Genomic DNA, 25,936 nt, shown 5'->3' on the forward strand with positions numbered 1-25,936 from the left:
TCTTGTCGCGTTTCATTTTTGGCTTGTCGATTGACGGCCGCAGTACGCCGAGTTTGCGTTCCTGAGCTGCAAGGTTATGGCGGTAAAGAATAAAAGATTCCAGACTAGTGCGACCTTGAAAATTCACAGCCCAGTTTACAATGAAACAGTTTCTTTCGCACGGTTGCATCGGAAACTCGTGTTGCCTGTAGTTAAAGCACGCACTTTAATAACGTTGCCAGCATTACTCAGTAGTTCCACGCGTTGCCCATAGATAACACTTCCCACCACTTTGAGGAGTTATAAGCAAAGGCCGTGCTTCACCCACACACGCTTTACTTAGCGTTCATATCAAACATATTACTGCCTCAATTCTTGTGAAATCTTATTTTGTTAGCTATTATTATCTCTCCAATAAATATAGCTACATTGTACGCTGTTCTTAAAACACACTTAGCTCTGGTTCACTTGCGTTCGCAATGTACTACAAACGCCGTAATTAAAACACACATGTTGCACTTTGCCTGCACATCGCCCACAACCTGCCCCTTACTTTCACAAAGATGTGCTAGGTGACTCTTCTAATTCACCGAAGACACCATGGGGGACGTCGTATAAGCCGTGAAAACAGACAGAAAACGAGTGTGTCGTAACTACATGAAAAACCTTTAATTAAGCCAGGAACCTAATGTTTCCGAAGAAGTCACCTTCAGAATGGCCCCCAATTCCGTCCAATGGGGACCCGGTGTCATGAACAGCTCTTATAGGACATAATTAGGTAACATGGAGACACTGTTGACAACGGCCACGTTACACTTTCGGGGTCTTAGTTAAGCGATTTGTTTACAACAGCTGTAATTTAACCAACGCACATATTTTAATGAAATCAAGCGTTTGATGGAGTGTGCCTGGTCAGCGGAAAAGTAGGTTTAGAAACTAGGTCACCGATTAAGTCAAAACAAGAACTCCTTGATGTTTCGCGTTTCGTACGGAACCCCTTGTGCAGGTTTTACGGTAAATTTATTATGTCCGTTTTAGTATGCGTCCAAATGACTTAGCGTAGGCAATATTAAGAAAACCAATCGTCCTGTTGAAATTGAGTGGGGTAGTTTCTTTGATAATATCACTCTTGGTGGCCACGATATCACTATCATTACAATTTATTGCTTGTATACAGTTCTTCCCACGTGTTCAGCCACTGTCTTTGATCTGGGCACTGTTCGAGCATTTGGCCAGCTTCTCTTTCTCCGTTATTTACACACAACCGTGCTTTTTAGCTTATCACAACAGCGGAAAATTTTCTCGAGGTAGAGAGTTCTTCATATTTGCAAGATTGCCTGCAAACAGTCTTGTTAGCACATGCGCCATCTGTACGCGCCGTTTCGCGAATAAGCGAGCTCTTATCGTACGGACTCTCAACAGTAGGGAGAAGGTTTCTTGGTTGCGGCTCTAACTTCAACAAGGAAACGTTTCCTGGCCCACGAGAAATGGTATGTTCTGCGTGGAAGGTTTGATTTGCCTTCCAGACGATTACATGCGTGTCCGCAGGAATGGACTATGCCTGGATGTTCTTTCCGCTACGCCAATGGCAAAGCTGTAGAGGACGCACTGACCTGACAAACAAAAGAATCGTCCTTGTGCTTCATCAGAGATGACTACGGTCGTCTTCAGCGCAACACAATGAATGAAAGAACAAGACAAACCCAATTTCCAACGCTTAACTGCTGTCCGAGCAACGAAACGAAAACAAGAGCGTCGTGGCAAGGTGAAGGAAAGGGAGTGTACCTTCCGCCGAACAAGTGAAGCGATTGAACCAGAGGGAGGAGGAAAGGAGGTTACCCTCGCTCGTTGTTCGCACGTCTCGCTGGCTGCTGGTGGTGGTGCTTTGCACATTGCGGACGATGTGGCAGACGAGAATCAATGGTGGGATTTTGATTGCTTCAATTTGATTGATGCATTTTTGATGATCGATAATGTTACGTTATGTTGTCGTCCACACAGCGTACACCGCAGACACAGGCGAGCGTTCTGTCGACCGCTGACAGCATTGACGCCGACACGCCAAGGTGTGCATGAGGCGGAGTCGTTCTCTTTCCCAGGCTGTCACGAAGGGAGTTCAGGAATGCGGGGTATGGGGTGTCGAGGTAAAGGAAGCGTGCTCTCGGCCAACCCATTTGTGGGGATGGGCGGCAAAAAGGAGATGAGGGGGAACTGTCGCTCACTCGTTGGTTCTTTTGTGCGATTCGCATATATTTACACTCATCGTTGATATATGTTGTATAACATTTATTTTTGCAAGAACGCACTGTGTGTTTCCGGAGATCGCCCAACCTTTTGATAGTGAACTGCGCATACGCCATTTGTAGCAGTACAGCGTGACGGCAATGGTGTGAATGCGCCTCAACAGTCAGTGTAATTTATATTGCAGTAAGATGTAGCAGACAACATTAGGGCATGTCTCCGAGCTTCACTGAGCTGGCCTGTATGCTTGTTACGATGCGCAACTGCACTCGCGCGTGTTCCCCATAATATTGGACGAGCATGCACGATCATTAAATACAGAAAAGCAATTTATTCGAACTTTATACAATACATAGCATGATTGACCAATGCTACTTATGCTGTTTAACTTCTGTTGTCTCTAAAGGCAAGCGGATATCGCCGAAACAGTTGTGTGTATATATATATATATATATATATATATATATATATATATATATATATATATATATATATATATATATATATATATATATATATGAGAAAGGTGGCCGGAAGGCTACATCGTGACAAGAACACTATCCTATTTATTTTATCCTAGTCCTCCTCTCTACCCCAGACTACGGATGGACCATCTCATTTCTCCTTCCCCTCGTGGAGAACGCGAGTTCTTGAGGCCAATAATATTTCCCCAGTCTGCCAACATGCACAATGTAAGACGTTGGCCGATTTATGTATGGCACGGTGCGGTTAATCTCGTAGTTGACGGCAGAAACTTTCCGAAGGATATGATAACGACCCTGCAAATTGACGCTTAGTTTTTCTTGGTTAGGATGCCATGCTGTCTCGTGCAGGACTCTGTTGTCAACTTGTAGCTTCTGCTGGGAGTAATTTGCTGTCGTATATAATTTCGATTTTTTTTTTCGTGGTAAGCAATACAATTGTGAACAGCTTTTTCTGTTGCTTGTTGAAGGCTTCCTTTTTGGTTGAAAATGAGATGCGGGTGAGACGGGATGCCACACTTAAAGGACGCCGACGGGTATCCAGTTACACATCCTGTAGTGTTCCGCTGTATTCTGCTTTTCACACCAGATAGAAGTTGCGTCCATGGCCTTAAGGTTCTTCGTTGATTATGCAGCGGGGAGGGGTGAATTATTTGATTGTTGCGTTCAGGTATACAATTACATTGGGGGTGTTGTGATGACATAAACAGCTGTGGAGTTAACGTAGTAGTTCTGCGGAAACCCGCAAGGTGGGGAGAACTAATGAATGAAGGGAAATCAGACATCCACCCGTTCGTAGCAATTGCCACAAAGGAAACCCATACGGGTTCCTCGAAACGCGACTGCCCCGGAAAGAGCGGCTGCCCCGGAAAGGCGGTGGTCCCGGGTTCAAGTCCCGGACCAGGACGAATTTTTCTTCAACTATGAGGCTTTCCTTTCGAAGAACCCGTATGGGTTTCCTTTGTAGCAATTGCTACGAACGGGTTGATGTCTGATTTCCCTTTATTCATTAAACAGCTGTGGAATACAATTCTACCTGGCTTGATAAATAGTTGGACCTTTCCGGTGGTGAATCAGTGTCATGATCGGGAAAGAAAATGCTTAGGTGTCTGAGCCATGGAAAGCGCTTTTCGGTCACGAGATGTAACAATCACAGGTTTCGTTTTTGGAATAAAGAACCTAAATAAAACAGATGGCATGACCCTTGACCAAATAAATAAATTTCTTTGATTAGCGGTATCCCGCAAAACCTCCAATGGTGTCTATAGCAAGATCAAAAGCGTGTTCTGTTGGTTTTAATTGCTCAGGAGACCCAAATTCTTGCTGTTCGTCCTTTTGCGACACTGGCAGACGTCAAAATGCGAAACGCATTTTGACGCGTTGGTTGCAATATGAGGCCAGTGATACTGCTGTGAGAGTATAGCCTCAAACTTCCCTTCATGCTCACGTGTGCAAAATCGGTCGATGGCTTTCTGAAGTTAGGTCGCTGGGCGCTTGGCACGTATACTTCTTGGAATTCTTTTGCCTCTTACGATCGACATATCGTTCTTAATTGTATGCTTGCCAGGCGAGTGGTAATTATGGTGGCGCTCGAATTCTTGACATGACAGAAACTGAACAATGAGATGGTTCCATGAAAAAGCGTAGGCTTCGATTTGATAGGCGCCTTTTTGATGTTCGATATTGTCACGTTGTAGCGTCCGTGAAGAATGGCTTAGTATCAGAAACTGTGAGTTACAAATTTTGACTTTTTATTGGGTCAACTTGTGCCCGGAGAAACAAGTAACACTCAAGCGCAACGAAGCCGACGAGCAAGGTCGCCAATCATCGAAAATCTCATCAGCGGGTCAAGTGTGTCTGCTTTGTTACATGACTCGATAACGGTTGGACCATAATTCCTGATCTCTGCGTGACCTTCAGCAAGTACTACACAATTTGTGTCGCCCATACAATTTGCACAAAGTTCGGCGACCGCAGACAACGCATCGAACCGCCGATAACGTTGGAGAAACATCCCATGCATGCAGGGGCGTCCTGCACCGAATGATAACGTTCGACATTTGTCAGCCGGTGAAAAGTGGCCACAGGCGAGAGATAAGCAAGTACAAATGTCAATGCCTTCCTCTTACAAGCCATCGTCCCGGGTGCTACCCACAAACACAAAAGAAGCCCGCGGATACACGCAAAGTACCTCGAGCTGCCAGTCGCGCGGCAAGTGTGCGTAAATTAGCGGCCGTCTTTCGCACTCTGAAAAACAAAGTTATGTAGCACGTAATGAGCAACAGACACCTCTATCGGGAGTTTTACAGTGAAGCAGTATACGGCTAACAGATTCGTCCCTCCGTCCGTCTGTCGCCTGTACGCTTAAAAGTCATCTGACGCAACTCCATTCGCAGGTGATCCAACCTGTTCCCTTAGTCGCGCTGGCGAATGGGTGCTCTGCACTCGACCACGATGATTATCGATCTCGTAAACCGCAACGTGCCGCGTGTGCCCCCAAATGTACGCCTAGAGTGTACTCTCGTGCACTATTGTGCGCCGTGGGAGGTGGCCGCGGTGCTAGCCACGTCACCCTGAAGTTCCTCTCACTTCTCGCTTTCTTCGCCCTCACTGATGCAGCCGTCTGTTCGGTTGGCGCATGATATATCCTACTTGGGCCTAGAGCGCCTCTGTAATAGTTCCGCTCGGATTAAGAGGACCATCCGAAGTGACCGGCTGCTCATTCTATTCAGTATCACTGGGGCACGACGGCAGAGAGCACGACGGCCACCTCCCACGGCGCACAATAGTGCACGAGAGTACACTCTAGGCGTACATTTGGGGGCACACGCGCGCTGACTTAACAGGAAGTGTGTGATTGTGCTACATGCGAGAACCCATCAGGTTTCACTGGCTTCCTGCATGTCCTGCGCAACCGTCCTTAAGCGAGGCTTTCTTTGCGAGCCATCGTGGACATTTTTTGACAAGCACGTCTTCTACTGCCTTAGCAAATAGCGTGGACACGGGAAAGCACTCATATAATATTCGAGTGTAAATGTGTAGTATACATTACGACATCTATTTCGGTTGTAACATGTGTAACCACAGCTGGCTCGCTTCCCTCATTCCATCGAGAAGTATCGCCTCAATGCGAAGCACGTTGACGCCTTCACGTGGCATCAAGTATTTCCAATGCATCAGTTGTCACGGGAGTACTAAACAAAGAAGTACTACGTGCTCGATTGCTTTTTTTGTTGTTGTTTATTTGTAGAGTTGAAATCGCCTGTTGCTTCGGCGCCGGTACAGGAAGCCCCGTTTTCGGTAGCGCGCAAGTGTGACAGGAAACAAGACGACTTGTTTGCTCGTTTGCGTATGCTCGCCGAAATTAGGGTCACGGCCGTGCGACAGTGAGGGGCGCTACGCCACGCGCTGTAAATGTCGACCATGCTGAACTTCCTGCTTCGCTTGAGAAATTGACGATTACACTCGGCTGCCATGACGCCACAGGGGATTCCTTCTGTGTTCTCTAGTTCCTCATAGACAAGTAATAGACATGAATAAGCATCGGCCTTATGCGAGGAGGGTCCCGTTGCACTTGACTTTGGCTTTGGAAACCTCGTCTGTATATTGTCTTTTACCCATTCATTGTGTTTAAATAATAACAAACTAAAACTGAAAGTGGAAAAAAAAAGGTTCACACTTACTTACGCCCTTAGAGGAACACCTCTAGTTCCTGCAGTTTTTAGTCATAAATAGCGGAACTGGCTGAACACACGGGTGAGCACGCCTTCAACACATTTTGATGTGAATGTATTCAGTCTTCGTTTATATGGAGCGTAATTCAAGCCTTAGGAGTTGTGTTGAGCTTGCGGAGTCTTTCATCAAGAAAAAAAAATTACCGACGATTACGTTACTTCCTAATGCGAAATTTGAGCGCAGCAAATAAGCTGTTTCACCTTTTCGATAGATTGAGGCAAAGAAATCGAGGAACACATGCATGCGCTATCACAGAATTTTTTTTTTTCACAAGTATTCCTTTAACAAAGACTCCACTAACAGTTCTTGACAGTCATGAAGGAAGCTTTGTGGTCGGAGAAATAGACTGATATATACTCGCAGGAAGAGGGGGGAGGGGGGCGGCGTGTACACCTAGCGGCAAACGATGGGGGCAGAAGCGCGCGCAGCAAGCGGACAACACGATAAAGGGAGGAGGGAAGAGATAGCAGCGACTGACTGATGCCGCTGACGCCGATAGTGAGTCAACCCCAGCTGCGGAGTTGGTTTCAGGGACAACGCCGCCGATGCCGACACAAACACTATGATACCCTCGCTTCCGCAGCGCTAAGAACCAGGTCTAGCCGTGGGAAGGTGGTCACGTATTCGTCGACGTGCCGGGGCTTACGTGAAATAACCGGCGCGTCGGCAACTGAAGAGCACCCTATCCGCCACACAAGAACAGGGGGGGGGGGGGGGACCCTTTCCTCCTCTTTCTGCATGGCGGCGACGGTGTTCTATGCAGTCACGTTATCTTGACTCTCTAGCGGCGTCAGCGGCATCCAGCGGTATCAGTCGGTCGCTGCTAGCGCTGGGGGGATGAAAGGGGGGCGGAGCTGGTTACGAGGCCGACGACAACGCCGACGACGACGCGAAACCCAGGAACGGACGCCAAAGAGCTGCGCTCTAAAAAAAAGGCCCATGGAAAGGTACCATCGAAACATTTAATTAAATTCTAGTTCATTCAAAATATTATGGAAGGATCTACAGTTTTATGCAGGGTTTCGGTCTGGCTATATAGAGTATTAAATTATTCTGAGAAACTAAAGAGAAACTTCAAAGAAATAAAAGAAAACGAAGTACGACTCGGTAAGTTCCGAATAGACGGATATATTGCCAGTATTCAAAATGCAGTCGATAGAGCCTTAAGACGAAGAAGGCTACTAAGATTATATTGGTTTGCTTAAAAGTGTCTTAAGCGTGTTTTACAAAAGTCACAGTTAGCGATATCGTACGCTGTCATTAAAGTAGGTAAGTTTAAGTAACATTGCGCGGTGTAGATTTTGTGTTATGCACGTTTTATTATTTGTTTACGTTGCGGACGTAAGAAAGGTCACATGAGGCACTGCGCATGATTGCGGAAAGGCTGAAAATTTTCTTGCTATGTAGACTACATTTCGGAAGCGTTTAGGTGCCGCCATCTTGTGCTGTTAACGCTGCTGTTTTTTATCTTTAACGAAACATACGCGTTACTACAGCCGATTCGCAAACATCAAAATAATTACATAAATGCATACAGCGTTCCCCGACCATGTTACGTGTCTTCATTTATCGTAATACTTAGAAATTATTTGTGTAACAGCGCAAGATGGCGGCGCCCCTGAATCAAATTTAAAATCGTCTATAAGCCAGAAGATTCTAGAATATCTCAATATAAAGCATGATGTAGGCTTAAGGAATGCAATAACTTTTTCCAACCGATGAAGTCGTTTCTTTTCTGAAGCAGCTCACTGTTTTGCGTGAGTTTTGCGTCATCATCATCATCAGCCTGGTTACGCCCCCTGCAGGGCAAAGGCCTCTCCCATACTTCTCCAACAACCTCGGTCATGTAGTAATTGTGGCCATGTCGTCCCTGCAAACTTCTTAATCTCATCCGCCCACCTAACTTTCTGCCACCCCCTGCTACGCTTCCCTTCTCTTGGAATGAAGTCCGTAACCCTTATGACCATCGGTTATCTTCCCTCCTCATTACATGCCCCATTTCTTTTTCTTGATTTTAACTAGAAAAAGAAATGGGCACGGGCAGTTTTAGTAGTAAATTATTCTAAACATCTATATCAGTCTATCTTTTGTACGACTAGTTTCCTAACTCTAGAACCTCCGAATGTAATAAGGTTCATTGATCCTCTTATAATGTATACAACCAAAATAAATAAAACTTGAACCAGGAAGTTGAACTAACAAGAGAAACATTTGTGCGGCAGCTTTTTAATTGGTCGGTTTACTAAATAGACATATTCCAGGTGGTTAGCTTGTCTAAATGCAGCATTTTAATCTTGACTGGACCAGGATAGTCGTTACAATAGATAGCAGCCACGGTACATACAATATTATGACAATGGCGTTACTGATGGGATTGGCGAGGTTGCAGAAAAAAAATACAAAAGAAATTGACCAAACGTTGCAATATTAAAATTCACGAATTATTTTCAATACCGAATCCTCACGCTACAGTGAAACATGTTGCACATATTACCATTGCCAAATGCCTCCCAATAACAAGAAATGCATAACATTACAACGAGAACAAGAAGAAAACAGCTGCTGCTCTATGTAGAACCAAATCTATTGGAATATTTGGTAAGCGTTAGACGAAAGTTGTGAACAAAACTATGATACATATACGTGTTGTTTGTGCAATATGTAAAATGTAATCAACTTTGTTATATAGCGAGATTCAAAGCATGCGCGCACTTCTCCTCCATAAGGTGCGTGATAAGTGCAAAGCAAATAAAGAAAAAAATACGTTGTTGTTATCTCCAATCCCACAGCCGTGCTAGCGAGTCCAATGTCGGTGATACAAAGCTAAACGCCTTGGAAAGGTTAGGGCGCTATGAAGGAGGACTGTATTAAAACGTCCTTTCTAAAATGTTGGAAGCAGGACAAAATGATGGTTCTGCGATGGCATTGAACCGTAGGGTGTATGGCACTAACGTAAAATTTAAACTGATTGATCGCACGTCACTGCAAAGTTTGTTATGTGGTGAAACATACTGTTCATTGCAGCAACCCATAACGTTCTCATCTAGAAAACCATGGTACCTGCAGTACAAGTGAAAGATTTGGTCGTCCAGTACTGCTGTTTTTTCTTTTTCTAAAATGCCACGCTGTGGGCATTCGAAAAAATTAAGATGCTTTCGAAATACCAAAATCAAAATCTTAAATATCGATACAGAAAACATAGGAAATCGGAAAATACCAATACCTAACACAGAAATATAAAAACAAATTTATTGATGACATTGGATTCGTCACTGTCTGTGTATATTACAAACACATTGCGCCACAATGCTCGCTATGAACACGATATTTCGTCGCGTTCGAACAAGAGAAACGCTCAAGTTTGGAGTGAACTTAAAGCCTTGATGAACTGCATTATTGTATAGTGTAATAAAGTTTATAATAATTGACTAAGAAGAACGCCTAATTCTTCTTGTACACTTTGAGTGCTTGTGAATCCACGACAATTTTTGTGCGGCTAGCAGAAACACAGTCTCTACCGGTTATCTTCTAAAACAGAGAAGAAAATACAGCCCCTTCAAGTGTTCTTTTCCTAGCTTAAGTTTCTCTTTCAGTATAAATAAATCATTGTGATGTGCTAATTCTTTACTCTCGGTAATTCATACTGGGGCAAAGCACAAGTTATGTTTCCTTCATAACATATTTACCGAGCCAAATATATGTCTAATCTACGGAACAACATTTCTGTTCAAAACAATATTTTAAACATTAAGGCATGCAGCAGCAGAATGGTTTTTATTCTGGCAGTTAAGTCATCGATATACAAAACTTATGCGAAATACTATGTATGTTTTTAAAGCTAGACGTCTGTGTTTCCCTGTGTAGCTGTACTGTAAGGCACTATACGCATTGAGTTTCTGTATTCGCACGGAATCGGATACGGCAATACTGCGCCTTTCAAGTTGTAGTCGCAATTCCATACCTAGGAGTTAGGGGCATTTCATCCAGTTTTCGTTTTCTGCCACCACGTTTCGTATCGACTTTAGAGAAGTCGAAAGACCTGCTAGTACGCGTCATATGACGCAGAACTAATGAAAACGCAGTAAAAAGAAGCACACCTTGAGATCGTCGCTTCACTTCGGCACTTGGACACGGGCGTGCTTGTGTATCAGAGTCAGGTCGAAGACGGCCAGCTACTTGCTCAAGTGGCAATGAATCGACAGTTTTGCTACGTATCGGGCCAGGCAGTACATCGGCATTCCGGGCGTGATGGCCGAGATAACTAATCCCGCGAAGCTTCGGTTCAACATTCTTTTCTTTGGATTCATTTCGTCTTTAGTTGTGCACCAGTTTGGCCGCGGACATGCGTATGCACCAACGCTCTATTTCGTGGGTTTCCTATAGACCATTTCATCGGCGAGGGGGAACGCATACCCTCAAACCAGAGCATGTCGCCGCCTTCTCGCTACCGCGGTATGTGTTTATCGTCGTTTCTCCCAGCGGCAGCTTGGAACGGCATCGGTGTCATTGCGAATTTCCGCGATTCTAACGTGTTTCTTGTGTTGGTGCTGGCATGTCAGATGACTCGAGGTTAACAAGGCCACCGCTGTGCTGCATTCGGCTACAAAATTAACTTTCGGAAGCTAATGTGAAGTGAATCAACCGCCTCTACGGTTTCAGACGCACGTCGGCTTCGAATCGCCAACGTTAACAGAAAGGACTGGACGCCATCGGCTTCGTCAGGTGTTTGCTCAGAAGATGTCATTTCCAGCGAGCGCAAGGCGAGGAACTCGGCACACACAGTCAAATTGGGATATGAACGAAATGTGCGTATTCGATTGTCTTAACTATGCGGCGAACGGTCGAAGTCAACTATTTCATCGTGCACGCACATTGTTCGGGGCGAATATGTTCTATCATGCTTGGCAGCAAATGTTCTGGTGGAAGTTAGCTGGGAATGTGTTGGGAAGACAGTATGCGCTGACGAAGAAAATGGAGGTGTGTTCATTTTTTGCTCTGTCGCCAGGCCGTGCCTATACCGTGTGCCGGCCACCCACAGTTAACATAGACTCTCCCCCGTTTTTGAATCTCGTCGGCAAGCTGTGTGGCCGACGTCACGCAATGCTGCTGCAAAACGTAGTTGCTCATTTCTCAGCTCTCTCGAGTAGGCGAGGTGCCCTTGCACAGGCGCCCCTTGAGAGCTAAAAGTACGCATTCTTTGAACGCGTCGCGTGCGCCTGGTCGATCGTGACATGTTCGCAGCCATTGTGGCGAGGTTATCTCCGGTAGTACTCCATGTTAACGGTCCTTGCGGCCGAGGTGTTTTACTGTTCCTTATTTTGTGAAATTTTATCTCCGGGTGCCAGGTGAACAATAATTACAAAAGCATACCGCAAAGGCTTTTGGAGCAAGAAAGCTATGGCAAAGCGTACTTCCGCGGAGCTTCGCCAATCGCCTGGACAGCGATCTACGGCGGTGCGGCACACCGTGTGCCACACGGAGACATATCTGATTGTTGTCACCTGAGTCTTAACACAATAGAGTTTAAAGCTAGATATAAGATAATAACGTCTTACATGTAGTATGTTACCTGTCGACCATGCTGACACTTGACTCGCCTCCTTTTTCAATCGAGGGCAGACTTGCGTCCGCACCTTAGGCGCATCGCCGTTCGATATTCCGGCTATAGCGAAGTTCGGAGTTTAGTAACAGCACGCTAAGAAGTTCCCCAATCACAAATACTTACTGAGACCTCTCGTGAAACAGTGAAAGCTCGCGAATCGTCTTGAGAAGCGCGTTTGCTGTGAGCCCTCCGTGGAGCGATGCTACTTACTAGCTTGGCACAGGATGATAGACGGCTATGAGGTCGCAAAGTAGTGGGACTCGCATAAAGTGGTCTATAGAACCGGTGCGATGGTTTGTTTAAAAGGAAGCCTTAGTTCGGGACTGTCGGTGATGCTGAATCCTTAAATGCATGTAAAACGCAGAAATTGTTTTATGACAAAATCACTCAACTGATGTAAATGAAATTTGTTGCATTTAAGGAAATATAGATTACAGTGACCGCAACAAGCAGAACATTGATTTAGCGCATGTAAGATTTTAGAAAATATGCTGAAAATCTAACTTTGATGAAGTAAACTGAAACACGAAGTTTAGAAATCTGTCACTAACAATCAAAAACGAATATCCCATTTAGGCTATTCGGATCTTTCCAACCATCGAAGGAGGACAAATTTGATGTATGGATTTGCAACCTACGTATATTTGTTCCAATGTTTGTAAGGATTTTGCAAATGCTATATTCAGAAATGAGAACGACAGAAAGCTGAGTTAGTTAGCAAGGATTCATTATTCAAAGAAAAAAAAAGAGAGAGGTGAGGCATCCAGACAGGACGCAAGAGTAGAGGAGTGGACAATACGAATGGGCTTTGGTGTTGTCGATGTCTCTATTCTTGTGTCCTGTCTGCACGCCTCACCTCTTTTTTTTTTGCATAATTTCACAAATGAGTGGTGGACTTGAGGGTGGCGTATTGTATATCATAAGTATTATTAGGCTCTCTTGACAAAATTGCAATGCCGTTTTTCATTGCTAAGGTAGAGTGTTGTGTACTTCAGGGCTCTATTATTTTAAAGTTTGGCTAGGTTTATAAATTTTTGTAAAGAAAGGTTGACAGCATATATGAAAAGTTCGCGTCCTGAAATTACTACGTTATAACTTTTTTGTTGTTCAACAAACCTCGTGAAATTCGGCGCAGTGGTTCCTCAGAATAATATTTACTGATTTCCCATGTCGTGGCATAGGAACCACCTAGCTAAACCTTTCCGTAAAGTTCGACTTTGAGTAATCTATTTGTTGGTAGGATACGTTTGTAAAATTGCTTGGGAAGGAAGAGTAGAAAAGAAAAGGAGAAGGCAGGGTTGTTAATCAGAAGAGCGTCTGGCTGGCTAAACAATCACGAAATGCTTAATTATGGCATTCTATAACAATTAGAGAAGGGAGAGAGAGAGAGAGAAAGGCAAATAAAAGACAGGGAGATTAACCAGAGATTATCTCCGGTTGGCTACCCTGTACTGGGGGAGGGGCAAGGGGATGCGATAGGTGAGAGAGAGAAGGATAAAAAATTTAAAAAGAACCATACACACACGCACGTACACGCAAACTGTTTCTGTGGGCGCTGTCACGCAGCCTGCAAAGGCGTTCCTAGCGTTACGCAGTGTCACCGTACAATCCTAAGTCACGCAGTGTAGTCACATTTTGCCAGAAAGTCCCTTGTCCTTTAAGTACCGAAGCAGCGCCTTCATAGCGGATCGCGCTGTTGTTCACGTAGGCCAGATTCCAAGGATATTGTTTTCTGTCATAGGGCGCTTGTCCAGTTTCTCTAGGGTGGCTGAGAGGACTGCTCTTTGCGGGTTGGAACGAGAGCACTAACGAAGTAGGTGCGCGATTGTTTCATTGCACCCGCAGAAGTCACAAAGTGGGCTGTTGGCCATTCCGATAAGGAAAGAGTACGCATTTGAAAATGCTACTCCAAGCCATAGTCGGACTTAAGGGTGCTGTCACGTCGTGCAAGCTCGGGCGGAATACGGAGCTGTACATTAGGGTCTATGGAATGAAGGCGTGCACTTCTGAACTCGGATAAATTCCACTGAGCTAATGTCAGGCCACGCGCAAGTGCGGAAAGTTTTTTCGCTGCGTCGGATCCCGAAAGAGAAATGGCAAGGCAGTTGACGCCGTCGTGGGCAGATCGGCCAGCTGTGTCTGCTCGATCATTGCCAGGTGCGCCGCAGTGACTAGGCAACCACTGATATATTATATCGTGTCCTTCGTCAACTATGGGATGGTGGACTTCTCTGATCTCTGCGACTGGTAGCCCTGCGTGCGGGTCTTCATTTCATTCAGGAGGAACCACGCCATGCATGGTCAGTCTTCTGTGATTCCAAGGCAGTCCTACAGAGTGTACTCTCAGCACTGCGCCATGGATCACACGAGCAGTTAGAGAAAATAAGTTAGAAGATGCTAGAGTCGTGTGTAGCGGAATATTACAAAGCGCTACGCTGCAAACTGAATTACAGAAGTACTCTTCTTCTCTATTTTTATTTCCTCACTGTATGGCTGAAATGTTATTAAGATATAACCAAACAACCCAAAAAAATCCCCATACCTGTGTGCCACTTTACAGAATCCAGCAAAGTGTTCAGCGAAAATGTTTCCATCGGGCCGTTGAAGTAAGAATTCCTTGTATCCGTAATAATAATAAACAATTTAAAACTTTTCCCGCGCATTATTCTGCAAAGTATGCCCTCAAAACTCAAATAATAAGTTTTGCGTATTCAAAAGAGTATGGGATTCCGATAATCTTATTGCCGCATTAGAACTTCAGATTTCTCCGCTCAATTGGTACGTTAAAAGGTGATTGAATTGCTACTCGCAAAGCAAATAAAAGTAAGCTGGAATTTCCACCTCTCAACTGATATCTCCATTGCAACATATATCGCATTTTATTGATCACCTTTATAAAGGAGGCATCCAACCTTGTCATGATGCATCTTTCTTACACTCTTTTTTTTACCTCGGATACGGATTGAGTAGAATTTCCTTCGCACAAAAATCCCAAACTATACTAGTAAGCGAATTGAATTCTAGGGTTTTACACGCCAAACGCATGATTTGATTATGAGGCACACCGTAGCGTGGGGGACTCCGGAATAATTTTGACCACCAGGGAATTTTTAACGAGCCCGCAATATACGCGACACGGGCGTTTTTGCATTTCGCGTCCCATGTAAATTCGGCTGCTGCTGCTGGGATTCGATCCCGCGACCTTCAACCTTGGCAGCGCAGCGCCACAGCCGTTATGCCACCGCGGCAGGATCCCTGTAATCGAAAGTCTCGCGCAACGTTAACTAGCGTTGTGTAACTTGAATTTCCTAATTATTGACTACGTTACCTTTTAATTCTTTGCAACATCAGGTAGTACTGTATAACTGCATCCAGGTGCCTTCCTCTTGCATACTCATTTATTTATTTATTTATTTATTTATTTATTTATTTATTTATTTATAGAGAGAGAGAGAGAGAGAGAGGGCTCTTTATTAGAAGAACAGAGAATTTTGCCGGCGCGTATATAACCGCTGGCATGCTACTCTGTATAGGGATGGGGAATGGGATTAAAAGATTCCAGAAAAGAGTGGGAGAAAAAAAAGGATAAAAATAAATATGAAATGTCCGAGTGGACCTGATACTAATTTTTACACGTGACATGGCGGGTTAACTTAGGCTTTTGTATGGGAAGGATGCAATTTTTAAAGTTTTCCTATTTGACCAATTTCTGTCAGGTATTTGAACAGTAAATCCAAAACCCGTCGCTGTTTTGATGGGCCGGGCATTGGACCTAAGATGCTGGGTAATGTTAACGGTTCGTGGCGAATCATGTCCATTTGGTGCTCAAAAAATTGTCTCTCGTCGCGGTACGCGGGGCATTCTAGTAATATGTGCTCAATTGTCTCTAAGTTGCGACAGTTATCACAGTATGGGTTAGTGGTAAGTCCTATGCGGTACAGATAATTGTTCGTATATGCCACGTTCAGTCGAAGACGATGGTACAATGTCTCTAAGTGTCGAGGAAGTGGTCGTGGAATTTTCGGTCTCATTTCTGGATCAATGTAACGTAGGAAGTTATCTTGGTGAAGCGGCAGATTCAAGATGCGGTTTTTCTCTTGATAGGCATATTTTTTTGCCATGGTTGAAGCGTCGGCTTTTGTAAAGTATGCTCTTCTGAATTTGCGGTATTGGAGTCCATTTCTGGCAGCTTCGTCCGCTCTTTCATTTCCCGAAATGCCGGCATGGCCAGGTATCCACTGGAACTTTATGCAATGCCCTTTTTGCCATTGACCACATTCTGAAGTGGTATGATTAAGAAGTTGCTCTTTATTCATTGTATTATTTGTCTATCTGGCATAACCCAACAGCCGCTGTAATGATTTCCAGTTCTGATGGCGTAAATAAACAAATAAATAACTAAATAAGCTGTAAAAAAACACTTCTTGGACAAAGGGTGGTCGCATGCGATGTTGTATACAATATGTCAATTGTTTCAAGCTACGTAGTTAAAGGGCTGCTCACCATGACTGGCTATATTGAGCTGACAAGCGCAGTGCATGCAATGCACTCTAACGATCCTGTCTGCTAAGAATCACATTCCCGCGCGCCGCGGAAGGACCTTACATTTTAAATCAAAGCCCGTTTGCCCTCCTCCTCGCGGGTGCCGTGCTCCCAGCCGTCGAGTTGACGCATATCGCACGAGTGCGCTTACGTACATGGCAATGCTGTGACGTCACACACGGTGGCACGTGACTTTGAGAATTATTCGAGGCACGTCTATTAATTGTTTGAGCTGTTGCTTCAGCAGACGAATTAACGTTCAGAGTAATAATAAAACCTGCAAACCGAATGTCCGTTTCTCTTCGTTTTGCTTCGTACCGTAGCTATAGAGAGATGTACTTCCGTGTCGTCTGCTTGTTCCTATGTGCTGTGTAGTCGCGCGAGCAGAGAGCGGAACTATGTCGTTTTCTACTGTGTTTCTACTGCGTCCGTATCGGTGTTCGTGTCGCACTTATACCGCTTGTCACGTGTTCTCGTGCACAGCGCTCAAAATCGTCCACTGCGCGTCATGCGATCCTCTAGTTCCGGTATGGGAGGACGCGGGGAAGGAATTTCGCTTGATGGGGGCAAGTGGAAGAGTGTTGTGTTTGTGGTGACGCTCGGTTCCCTTGAATCACGGGTTCGCGGCTCTGAAATATTTCTGTCTCGCCTATGGATGAACCAGTTAGAAAAATTCTTGCGGTAGAAGGCTCTCTAAAGGGCACGTAACAACTTGTAGCGTATAACCGAAATTTGCCATGTGGCCTGGTGAGAAGCACCTTAAACACCACGTAGCTAAACCTAAACTTTTTCCTGCCGAGTTAAGTAACCAGTTGCCACTCTTCGTCGGTTATTTTGTCTGCGGCTGAAAGTCTCCCGTCTTCCTAACTGAAATGATAACCTAATGAGCCAGTTTTGCAAACTTATATAGCACTGACCGATTATTTCTGGAAATAAGTTGCTCCCTTATTTTTTTACCCATGCGTCAAATAACAACAATGACGCCTTCTTTTGTAAATGCAGTGAATGAAGCGTCCTGCGAACAAAACTAGGCGATAAATTGGATATTTTCATTTGCTTCATACATCCAGGATGTTCACGCGAAGAAACCTTTGTGTAATATTACACGCTCAAGTGCCTATTGAATGTTCACTGCATGTGGAGAACCAAGTACAACTTTTAAATTACTCACAATTTCACTTGGGGATGTGTTCACCGTCTATCTGATGGAGAAAATGCACATGAACAAGAAGAGAAGGTGATGGAGGATAATATTCTTAAACATGCTTGCGAAAGTAAATTGTGCGTTATCATGTAAACAGCGTATTTGGGCCCTCAAACAGACAACAAATTAAAATGAATCGCATATGCATCGAGCTTGTCTTGCGAGTATTGCGAAGTACACTTTCGGCTTTATTTCTTGCATTTCATTGTATATGAGGGTTGCTTTGACACTGATTTCAATTTTCGAATTTTACGTGTAGGCTACCGACACTGCACAAAACCCGCCGTGGTGGCGTAGTGGCTCTGGCCTAGGCGCTGGTAAGCGCCGAAAGGCTGCAAGCGTCAAGGCGGAGATTATCCTTGCACGTGTTGTTGGCGGCTTTGAGAAAAAAAAAACGAGGAGCGACAAGTCACTTTTCAACTACGGACTGCCGCTCTTTTCATTATAATGGATGACTACTTCACCGTGAAGCGCTGGTGTTTTTTTTATTTTTCTTTCTTAGATGCGCTGTTACTTTCTTTTGTTTTTCTTTTTTTTGTCGAGACATTTACGTCATTGGGGCGGATTTAGAAGTATAAAAGTCATGAGTCAGGCGGTTTTAATCAGGCGAAATGAATTATGTTCGAGAAAGATGCACTTATACAGTTACCTTCTTTAGGAAGTGTTGACAAATGCGTAATTTAACGCAAAAACGAACTTCGTTCACAGTGTTTTTTTAACAGCTTAACGATCGACTAATAAGCCCTGATATTACTTAAAATTAAATATTTTTATCGGAAACACGCGCAGATCACTTTAGTAAGGAGTTTTCAACAAGGATCACACAATAAGCAGCTGTGTAATTTGCCCCATGATTTCACAATGGTACTTTGACGTACTTGACGTAATAACGCCTGGCAGCCAGCTCCCACAGACAGGATTACTGATCACGCCAAGCATGGCTTCGGCTACATCGCATGAAACGACGACCTACATCGTTTGATTACTAAAACTCGGTAGGCATAAGATAGGCCAGAATGAGAACACGAATAGGCATTATTACGCAATCTTATGCGAAATAAAACCTATGAAGTACACTCGAATCTATGACTGTTCGTTCATCACCATTGTTACAAAACAGAAAGCTTACGCCGAACTTCTATTGCTAGATTCGGCTTACGAAAGCGCCTGATCGTGCGTAAGTTATACCGTACTACTCTCGAGTATTCCATCATCAAGACCGCGGAGCTTGTCATCACGTGTCAGACAAAAAAAAAGCAGTCTACCCACTTCTTAACTTATGGTCAGTGTTCAAAGCTGACGTACAGTACGTGGAACCTGTTAAAATGTTTATGCCCGTAGCCTAAGCACGAAGCGTGGTATTTCGATTGACAGGATGTGCTGGTCTGGCGTAAAGAACTGTTTTCATAGTTTTATGGCTATGGGACTGGCTGCGTTGAAGTTACACTTATCCTCAGAAGCTCGGCCACGTAAGCTTTTCAGGCTGATTGTGCCATTGAGTAAACGTATCTTCTTTTTCTTCTGCACGCATAATTCTTTTAAAGAATGACCTTCTAGTCGACATCATGCAGTGCTTCATGCCTGGCTACTTTTCGAGACAGTCGTCGCAGACTTGATGTATTGGGCATGACAACTGAGCAACTAACCTTTCATGCAACACATCATTATTAGCACAAATGAGGTATAATAAACATGTCAGCAAATGAAGGATAACGAAATTACCCAGCTAATGTTTTTCTTAATTGGCCTGGGCTACTTCAAAACTTCTCTTGTTCACCTCATGTACCTCCCCAAGCCTTCAGAGAAACGGAAAGGCCAGAGAGAGAGAGAGAGAGAGAGAGAGGCAAACGAAATACAGGGAGGTTAACCAAAGATTGGCTGCCCTGTACCGGGGAAGGGGCAAAGGAATGCGATAGGTGAGAGAGAGAGAACAAAATAATTAAAAAGGAAGAGGCTAGTATTTTATGGTTAAACTGCCATGCATGTGTTGCGACACTATGGCAGAAAAAGGAATGTGTGGCTAAGTGGCTCCATATTAAAGGCTCAGACGCCACTGTGCTATTGAATCCCTACGAACGACACCATTCAGTTGAATTTGTAGACAGTGGAGAAAATGATAACTGTTGTTTTCAGGGCGCTGGCGTGATCGTGACAAAACTATAGTACCGATACGGGACGTTAGTGACTCTTATAAAGCAATATCTCTAGCAAGCCCTCACATTCACTTTCCATGTTTCTTCAATCGTTCAAACCCTTTAAAAGTAGGGTCGAAGAATATTGTTACAGAATCACGGAACAATTACACAAGTAGTTACGTCGGTGCTGTGACCTGACTTTGCAACAAAGTGAGTCAAGAACTGAACTGCAGAATGCCATAGCAACTGTAGTATGTGTAGCCGATGATACGTTCTTCTTTCAGTATTTTATGGTCGTAACTAAAGAAAGCATCTGCAGTTGTAATCGTTCCCAGGCTGCATTAACATGCCCCCGTGTCTTTCCTTGGAATTTTCAACACCTATCTGCGTTCGTCGCGCGACAAAGATATGAAGGCCTGCAATCTTTAGAACTTTCATAAAGCTAGATAAGAATGGGTGAAATGTTCAGGCACATGAGCTGCATGTTGAGGATGGAGTTTTGTAGGATTTCAAGTGCCGCCCCATATTGAGCGAACAAATTTATGCAATAAATCGGACAATCTTCATTTGCACCAAGACCAGGTATGCAAATATCCGAAATACAACGCGAGTAGACTGCGTGCATTAGCTTCAACTATATTTATTTGCACGAACGCTGCTTCTGCGGTTGTTGGCGGTCTTTCTACTTTATCGCATTTTAATTGCGCACACCGGACGCTAAACTTGTTTTTCTGGTACGTTTCAAGTAGCATAAGAGCCTCACAAACACGCTTTTCCCATGACATAGCTGCAGAGCAAACATTTTTTCTCGGTAGGAGCTTCGCAAGTGCTCGGCGGAAGCAAGAAACAAACGAGCTTTCAAAACGAAACCATCGAACTATTTCTTGCATGAGGAAGTTGGTGCACATAGAAAAAAATATATAAACCGTAACTGAATTATCTGCATTTCGTAGTATCCTATCTGGCGGACAACTGCCAAAATAAGCAGTGACACAGTGATACAAAAATGATAGGCGGGGCGAGCTTCAAACCCACCAACCTGGACGCGTGGCATCACCAATTTCGATCTGTCGTCATTCGAAACGCTCGTCTGTCGCTTTGATGTGCTGTTGCAGGCGAAGTCAGGTTTATTTATCTAGCATGATGGATTCCGTGAGCTCGTTGTAAAAACTGTGCTATTGGAACAACTTTTTTGCCATTTCAATAGCTGCAGCTGCAACCGCTTACCATTTGCCATTACTTCAACTCGATAAAATCCTCTTCCCCAAATTTCCTGTCCCTCACTATCTACTTCCGCAACTAGAATTTCATATTTAGCATGCGACAAAGCTTCACACTTATCAGCAGAAAGTGCTCAAGGATGCCAGTGGAACAGCTCACCCGTGACGTAGGCACCCAGAAGTATCAGGACTACGCCCGGCGAGAACATCACGCTTGATGCACGAGGCACATCCTAATCCTGCTCACTACCGGTCTTGCCTTCCTGCCACTCAATGGGCTCAGCCGAAGATACACTGGCCAAGAAAAAGGAGCGACAGGGTCTGCGAGGCGCACATCCACAACGCGCAGAACCACACGACGCGCAGGGAGGAACCGCGAGACACGCTTTGTCGCCGTCCTGGGCAGGAAGGAGGTGCACGCTCAGGAAGCTGGTCCTTCTGGATCTTCCCGCCACAAGACGACGAGACAATGGCCGACTCGCTGGCTGCTATCTGTTGCTCCAGTTGCGCCGGGCGTCCCGCACTGGCGCCTTCGGGCACAGCGCAGACAGACACACAGACAAACAGACACCGGCGTCACCCTCACCCGGAGTGTCGCTGGATGAGCTAGAAGAGGTCCGCGATGAGCTGTAATTGCCCTAACTGCCCCGGGGGCGGGGGCCGTCGCCGCGGTTCTTGAGCTCTTCGTCGGCGCTCTCGGGGTCGACCCTTGCCGCTCGCGCGACTACACGCGGTGCTAACTCGAGAGAAGAGAAGGAGGGGGAGGGGGGGTCCCCGCGATCAGTCCTCGCGCCTCGGCGGCGTGTCCGTAACACGCCCGGCTCTGAGCGGACCAGCTACTACGTGGAGTCTCGATGCCGTGCTCCCCGGCAAGCTCGCGGGCCGCGGTTTCCCGGAGAGACAGATAGCTCGGCGCCCGGCCTGTCTCCGGAGCGGAAATGACGTCACCAAACGCCGCTGCCACTCGTTGCCCCCACGTCCTGCGGACCCGCTGCAGTGCGGGGCACGCGAGAAGTAGGCAGAATCGTCGCGCTTCCTGGATTCCGTGCTACGTAGTGGGACGCCGCGGGTGTCGCTTGGCGGACAGTCAAAACAAGGATGGGGTTACCGGTGGTTTCGGTCCCAGTTGCGGCCTCGACAGAAAAGTTTTTACTCTGCTTATGGCGGCCTCAGTGACAGCGTGCGGAGAATGTGAAACTGGTTCGAGGGCTTTCCTATCAGTTGGTATAAAAACCTACTTTTACTGCGCAGCCAGTATACGGTTCTCTTGTACGAAAGACTGTATAACAAAACTGGCATGAATATCAGTCGCTTACGTAGCATTTGGCGAAAGTAATTTCAATTAAATAATGAGTTACAGAAGGATATTGCCCACACCATGTGTATTACCCACTGTCTGAGATGAAGCAGGCTCATTGTGATCTTACTTTACGAGCGGCGAGAAATTTGGTAATGTTATACGTTAGCCCATTGGTGGCCATTGAAAAGGCACTGCACTGCCTTAAAAGACGGTTTAAAGAATAGTTTGTCCAACTTTAGAAGGAGGAAGTGGAGGACAGTGTGCAGGTTTCTTCCTTGCACACTAGTTCGTTACACCTTGACGTCTCAATCAGCGTTGCCTCACGCTGCCGGTCATGAGCCTTTTCCGGGTCTTATGGGGGGTGGAACTTCATATATATATATATATATATATATATATATATATATATATATATATATATATATATATATATATATACATACAGTAAAAGCTCGTTAATTCGAACCGCAAGGGGAAGCCGCTTCAGTTCGAATTAACGAAACTTCGAACTAACGAAAGTGAAGGAGAGCAACAGTACACTGCGAATTGGAAGCAGTATAGGGCATGTCAGAAATTTGGAGCGTCAGAAAGTGATGGTATGTGCCGCGGGCACACGCCATGTTCAAGTCGAAGCTCTGGGTCCGACTGTGCCACACCACCGATGTCCACCGAAACGAACGTCAGCCAAGGCTTAACACCATCACAATGAATCGCGACGGCTGATACCTCCTAAGCTGAAAACAGAGGTGCACAACCGATGAAGACTGCCGAGACAAAACCGCTGAACATGTGAAGGTGGCGAAGGCCCTGATTCGTTGGTTCTTGATTGCAAGCGCAGCTGCGACGTACTTGATTCGCAGTGTTTTGGCGCTTGCCGTGCCATCTCCGCACAACATTAGCAGCTGTACAAGATGTGCAAAGCCTCCGAGATTCGCAACGGGCAAGAAGTCTCGGAGGTTACGTAGAACGGAGAGGCCGCATCCGCCGCTGCCTTCTGGCTGACCCCGCGTCGGTTAGATTTTTTTCCGATCTTGCCTTCTCTCGCCGTTCTCTCCGTTTCGGAGGCAATACAGCCTTGTGTGTAGGCAGTAGGCGCGTTTCTCTGGCCGTGTGCCAGGTGAGCGTAGTTCGAATTATCCGTGAGGGAACCTTGTCGCATTCGAATTAACGGAGTTTTTAATACATAGACTTCTGTGGAGCTTGGCCGGACCAAATCGTACAGTTCGAATTATCCATAAATTCGAGTTATTGAAGTTCGAATTAACGAGCTTTCACTGTATATATATATATATATATATATATATATATATATATATATATATATATATATATATATATAAATATATATATACCTGTCGCCACAAAAGAGATTTACGGACACGGCGTGTCAACTAACTGCAGTCAGTTTTGTGTCACCAAAACTACAGAATATGGCTTTGGCAGATACTTTTATCGAATAAGTAGGTACATATTTCTGTTTGAAATGCATGAATAAATGAGTATTTTTAATCAAACTAAAACGTAAATGAATCCGCGTCATTGTAGTAAGTTTCTTAGCAGGCATATGCAAATGGGGAAGTGGGGCTCACGGTAGCTTTCTTCCTACTAAAAGGCGGTCACGTACAGGAAAAGTTTGAGAAACACTGGTTCTCATGGGTCGCATGTTCCCACGATGTATATACAAAACGGGGCCCACAAGGCGACACGAATAACGCGGAAATGACGCTTTCCTCTCTTCCTCGCCCTCTTGCATGCCTTGTTCAGGGTAGGTACGTCTGACAGAAAGCTGTACCATGCAGCCCACCATACTGTCCTCCTGAACGCACGTTGGTCGGAATTTCCGGAGTCCTCCACTACGGCGTGCCTCATAATCAGAAAGTGGTTTTTGCACGTAAAACCCCATAATTTTAATATGTCCTCCCATGTTTCGGGTTCTCCGAAAGAATCGCAAATGTGCAAGGTTCTCTGCAGAAGCCGCGCCCGCAGGTGGAGGTACAGTGGAGGTCCTGGAAGCCCGATTGCGGGCCAGCCGGCTGCCGTCGGATGGGCCTTCGCCGGCTGCGTAGCGATCCGGAGCCCACCATGGGCCGTTGCTTGGTGGGCCCCTGGTCGAGATGCAGTGTTCGGTGGGGGCACTCGGTCACGTTTTCCGCCCCTAAACATTTTCCCGCCTTCTCAACCATGCTTACGAAATCTCGTAGTCTTCCATAGGTAGTACATGCTACAACGCTATACACTTTCAAAACAGTTCGCGACAACTTTCACTGTTTCACTGTTTTCGCCGCTTCTGCGGTAAGCTAGTTTAGTTCTGAAGTCAAATAGTTACTTTTTTTTATAACGCGAAAGAATCATATGTCCCACGAGGCACAAGATCCGGCGCTATCAAGCGATGGTACCAAAAATGGCCCACCGCGCAAAGAGCAAAAGTACGCACAAATGCTCGGATTGACCTCAAGTTTCTCAGGAACGTTCTTGTGGACTAAGTAAACTAATGGCTTTGAAAAGAAAATCTGCTATATTTAGGTCTGGGTAGCTAACCTAAGTGGGTCTCCGGGGGTTGAGACGAGTACGCCTTTTCGACGCCACGGTGGCTCCACGGTACTGGCTCACTAAAGGGGTGCCTACAGAGTCTGTCATTACAAACGTCACGTCGTGGCCTCCTCGCTGTGGCGTTAGAGTGGGTTAAGGTGGATTAAGGTTGGTACAAATTAGAGCACGGGTGATCAAGGGTGATTAAAGTAAAGTTGTTGAGGACATCACGTATTACGGTTACGTGGTAACTAGAAGTGGACTTGACTCCGATATCCTCATGTATGACGTCACGTTGTCACAGCCCCCTCACGGCATGCGCTACCATTGTTCCGCGTGCCTCACGTAAGGTTGCTTAAGTGACAGGCCCTTTTTTTATTTGTGCAACTACGGTGTTATCTTAGCCGAGACGGCTTTGTCATTTTAGACACCCATACTTGGCGGGTAAAAAAAACGACGACTAACCGAGCTGTGTCTAGGCGGTGCATCCGGGATGTTTCCGAAGAGGGCTACAGCGTTAGTTCCTTGTCCCGCTGCATCGAGTGGCAGCGGACCGACCCCCTTACGGCCGGAAGTCAAGGCCAGGGCGCCAGAGAGATACGCCGTTCAAACGGAACTTGCCCGGCAATTCTGCAACGCATGTGACGGGTTGGGTCGCGTTTCATTTTTGCTTATTTGCTCGCTGGCAGCTGCGCATGACGCAGTCGACCAATGCAAGCAGCGAGTAACAAGCAGCGAAAAGGCATCTGAACCGAGTATCCTTTATGCAGGTTGTCTAACTGCCTTAGTTTCTACGCACTTAGACTCCATCTGGACCCTTTAAACTAAATTTAGTCAATCCTGCGGCAATCGCTCACAAATAAAAGCCACAATGATGCTTTCAGTTCGTAACGGTAACCTATATTTGCCAGCGCTTATTAGACATTGTGTCGGTTCTGATAATGTTCGCTTTCATTCAAGCAGTTTC

The 25,936-nt window shown here is 45.4% G+C and overlaps 2 protein-coding genes across 2 annotated transcripts in view; one reads left to right on the forward strand and one right to left on the reverse strand.

The window, feature by feature from the left end:
- Window positions 1-22,164, reverse strand: part of LOC135908553 (receptor-type tyrosine-protein phosphatase kappa-like) — a 127,632-nt gene extending 105,468 nt beyond the window's left edge. The window contains exon 1 of the mRNA XM_065440334.1: window positions 21,301-22,164. Within this exon, the coding sequence (XP_065296406.1) occupies window positions 21,301-21,349 (49 nt within the window). The 5' untranslated portion in view covers window positions 21,350-22,164. The remainder of the gene's footprint in view (window positions 1-21,300) is intronic.
- Window positions 10,877-25,936, forward strand: part of LOC135908586 (uncharacterized) — a 235,627-nt gene continuing 220,567 nt past the window's right edge. Inside the window, exon 1 of the mRNA XM_070524706.1 lies at window positions 10,877-11,242. Within this exon, the coding sequence (XP_070380807.1) occupies window positions 11,175-11,242 (68 nt within the window). The 5' untranslated portion in view covers window positions 10,877-11,174. The remainder of the gene's footprint in view (window positions 11,243-25,936) is intronic.

The sequence above is a fragment of the Dermacentor albipictus genome, chromosome 9 (assembly GCF_038994185.2).
Source record: "Dermacentor albipictus isolate Rhodes 1998 colony chromosome 9, USDA_Dalb.pri_finalv2, whole genome shotgun sequence".
Taxonomy (NCBI): domain Eukaryota; kingdom Metazoa; phylum Arthropoda; class Arachnida; order Ixodida; family Ixodidae; genus Dermacentor; species Dermacentor albipictus.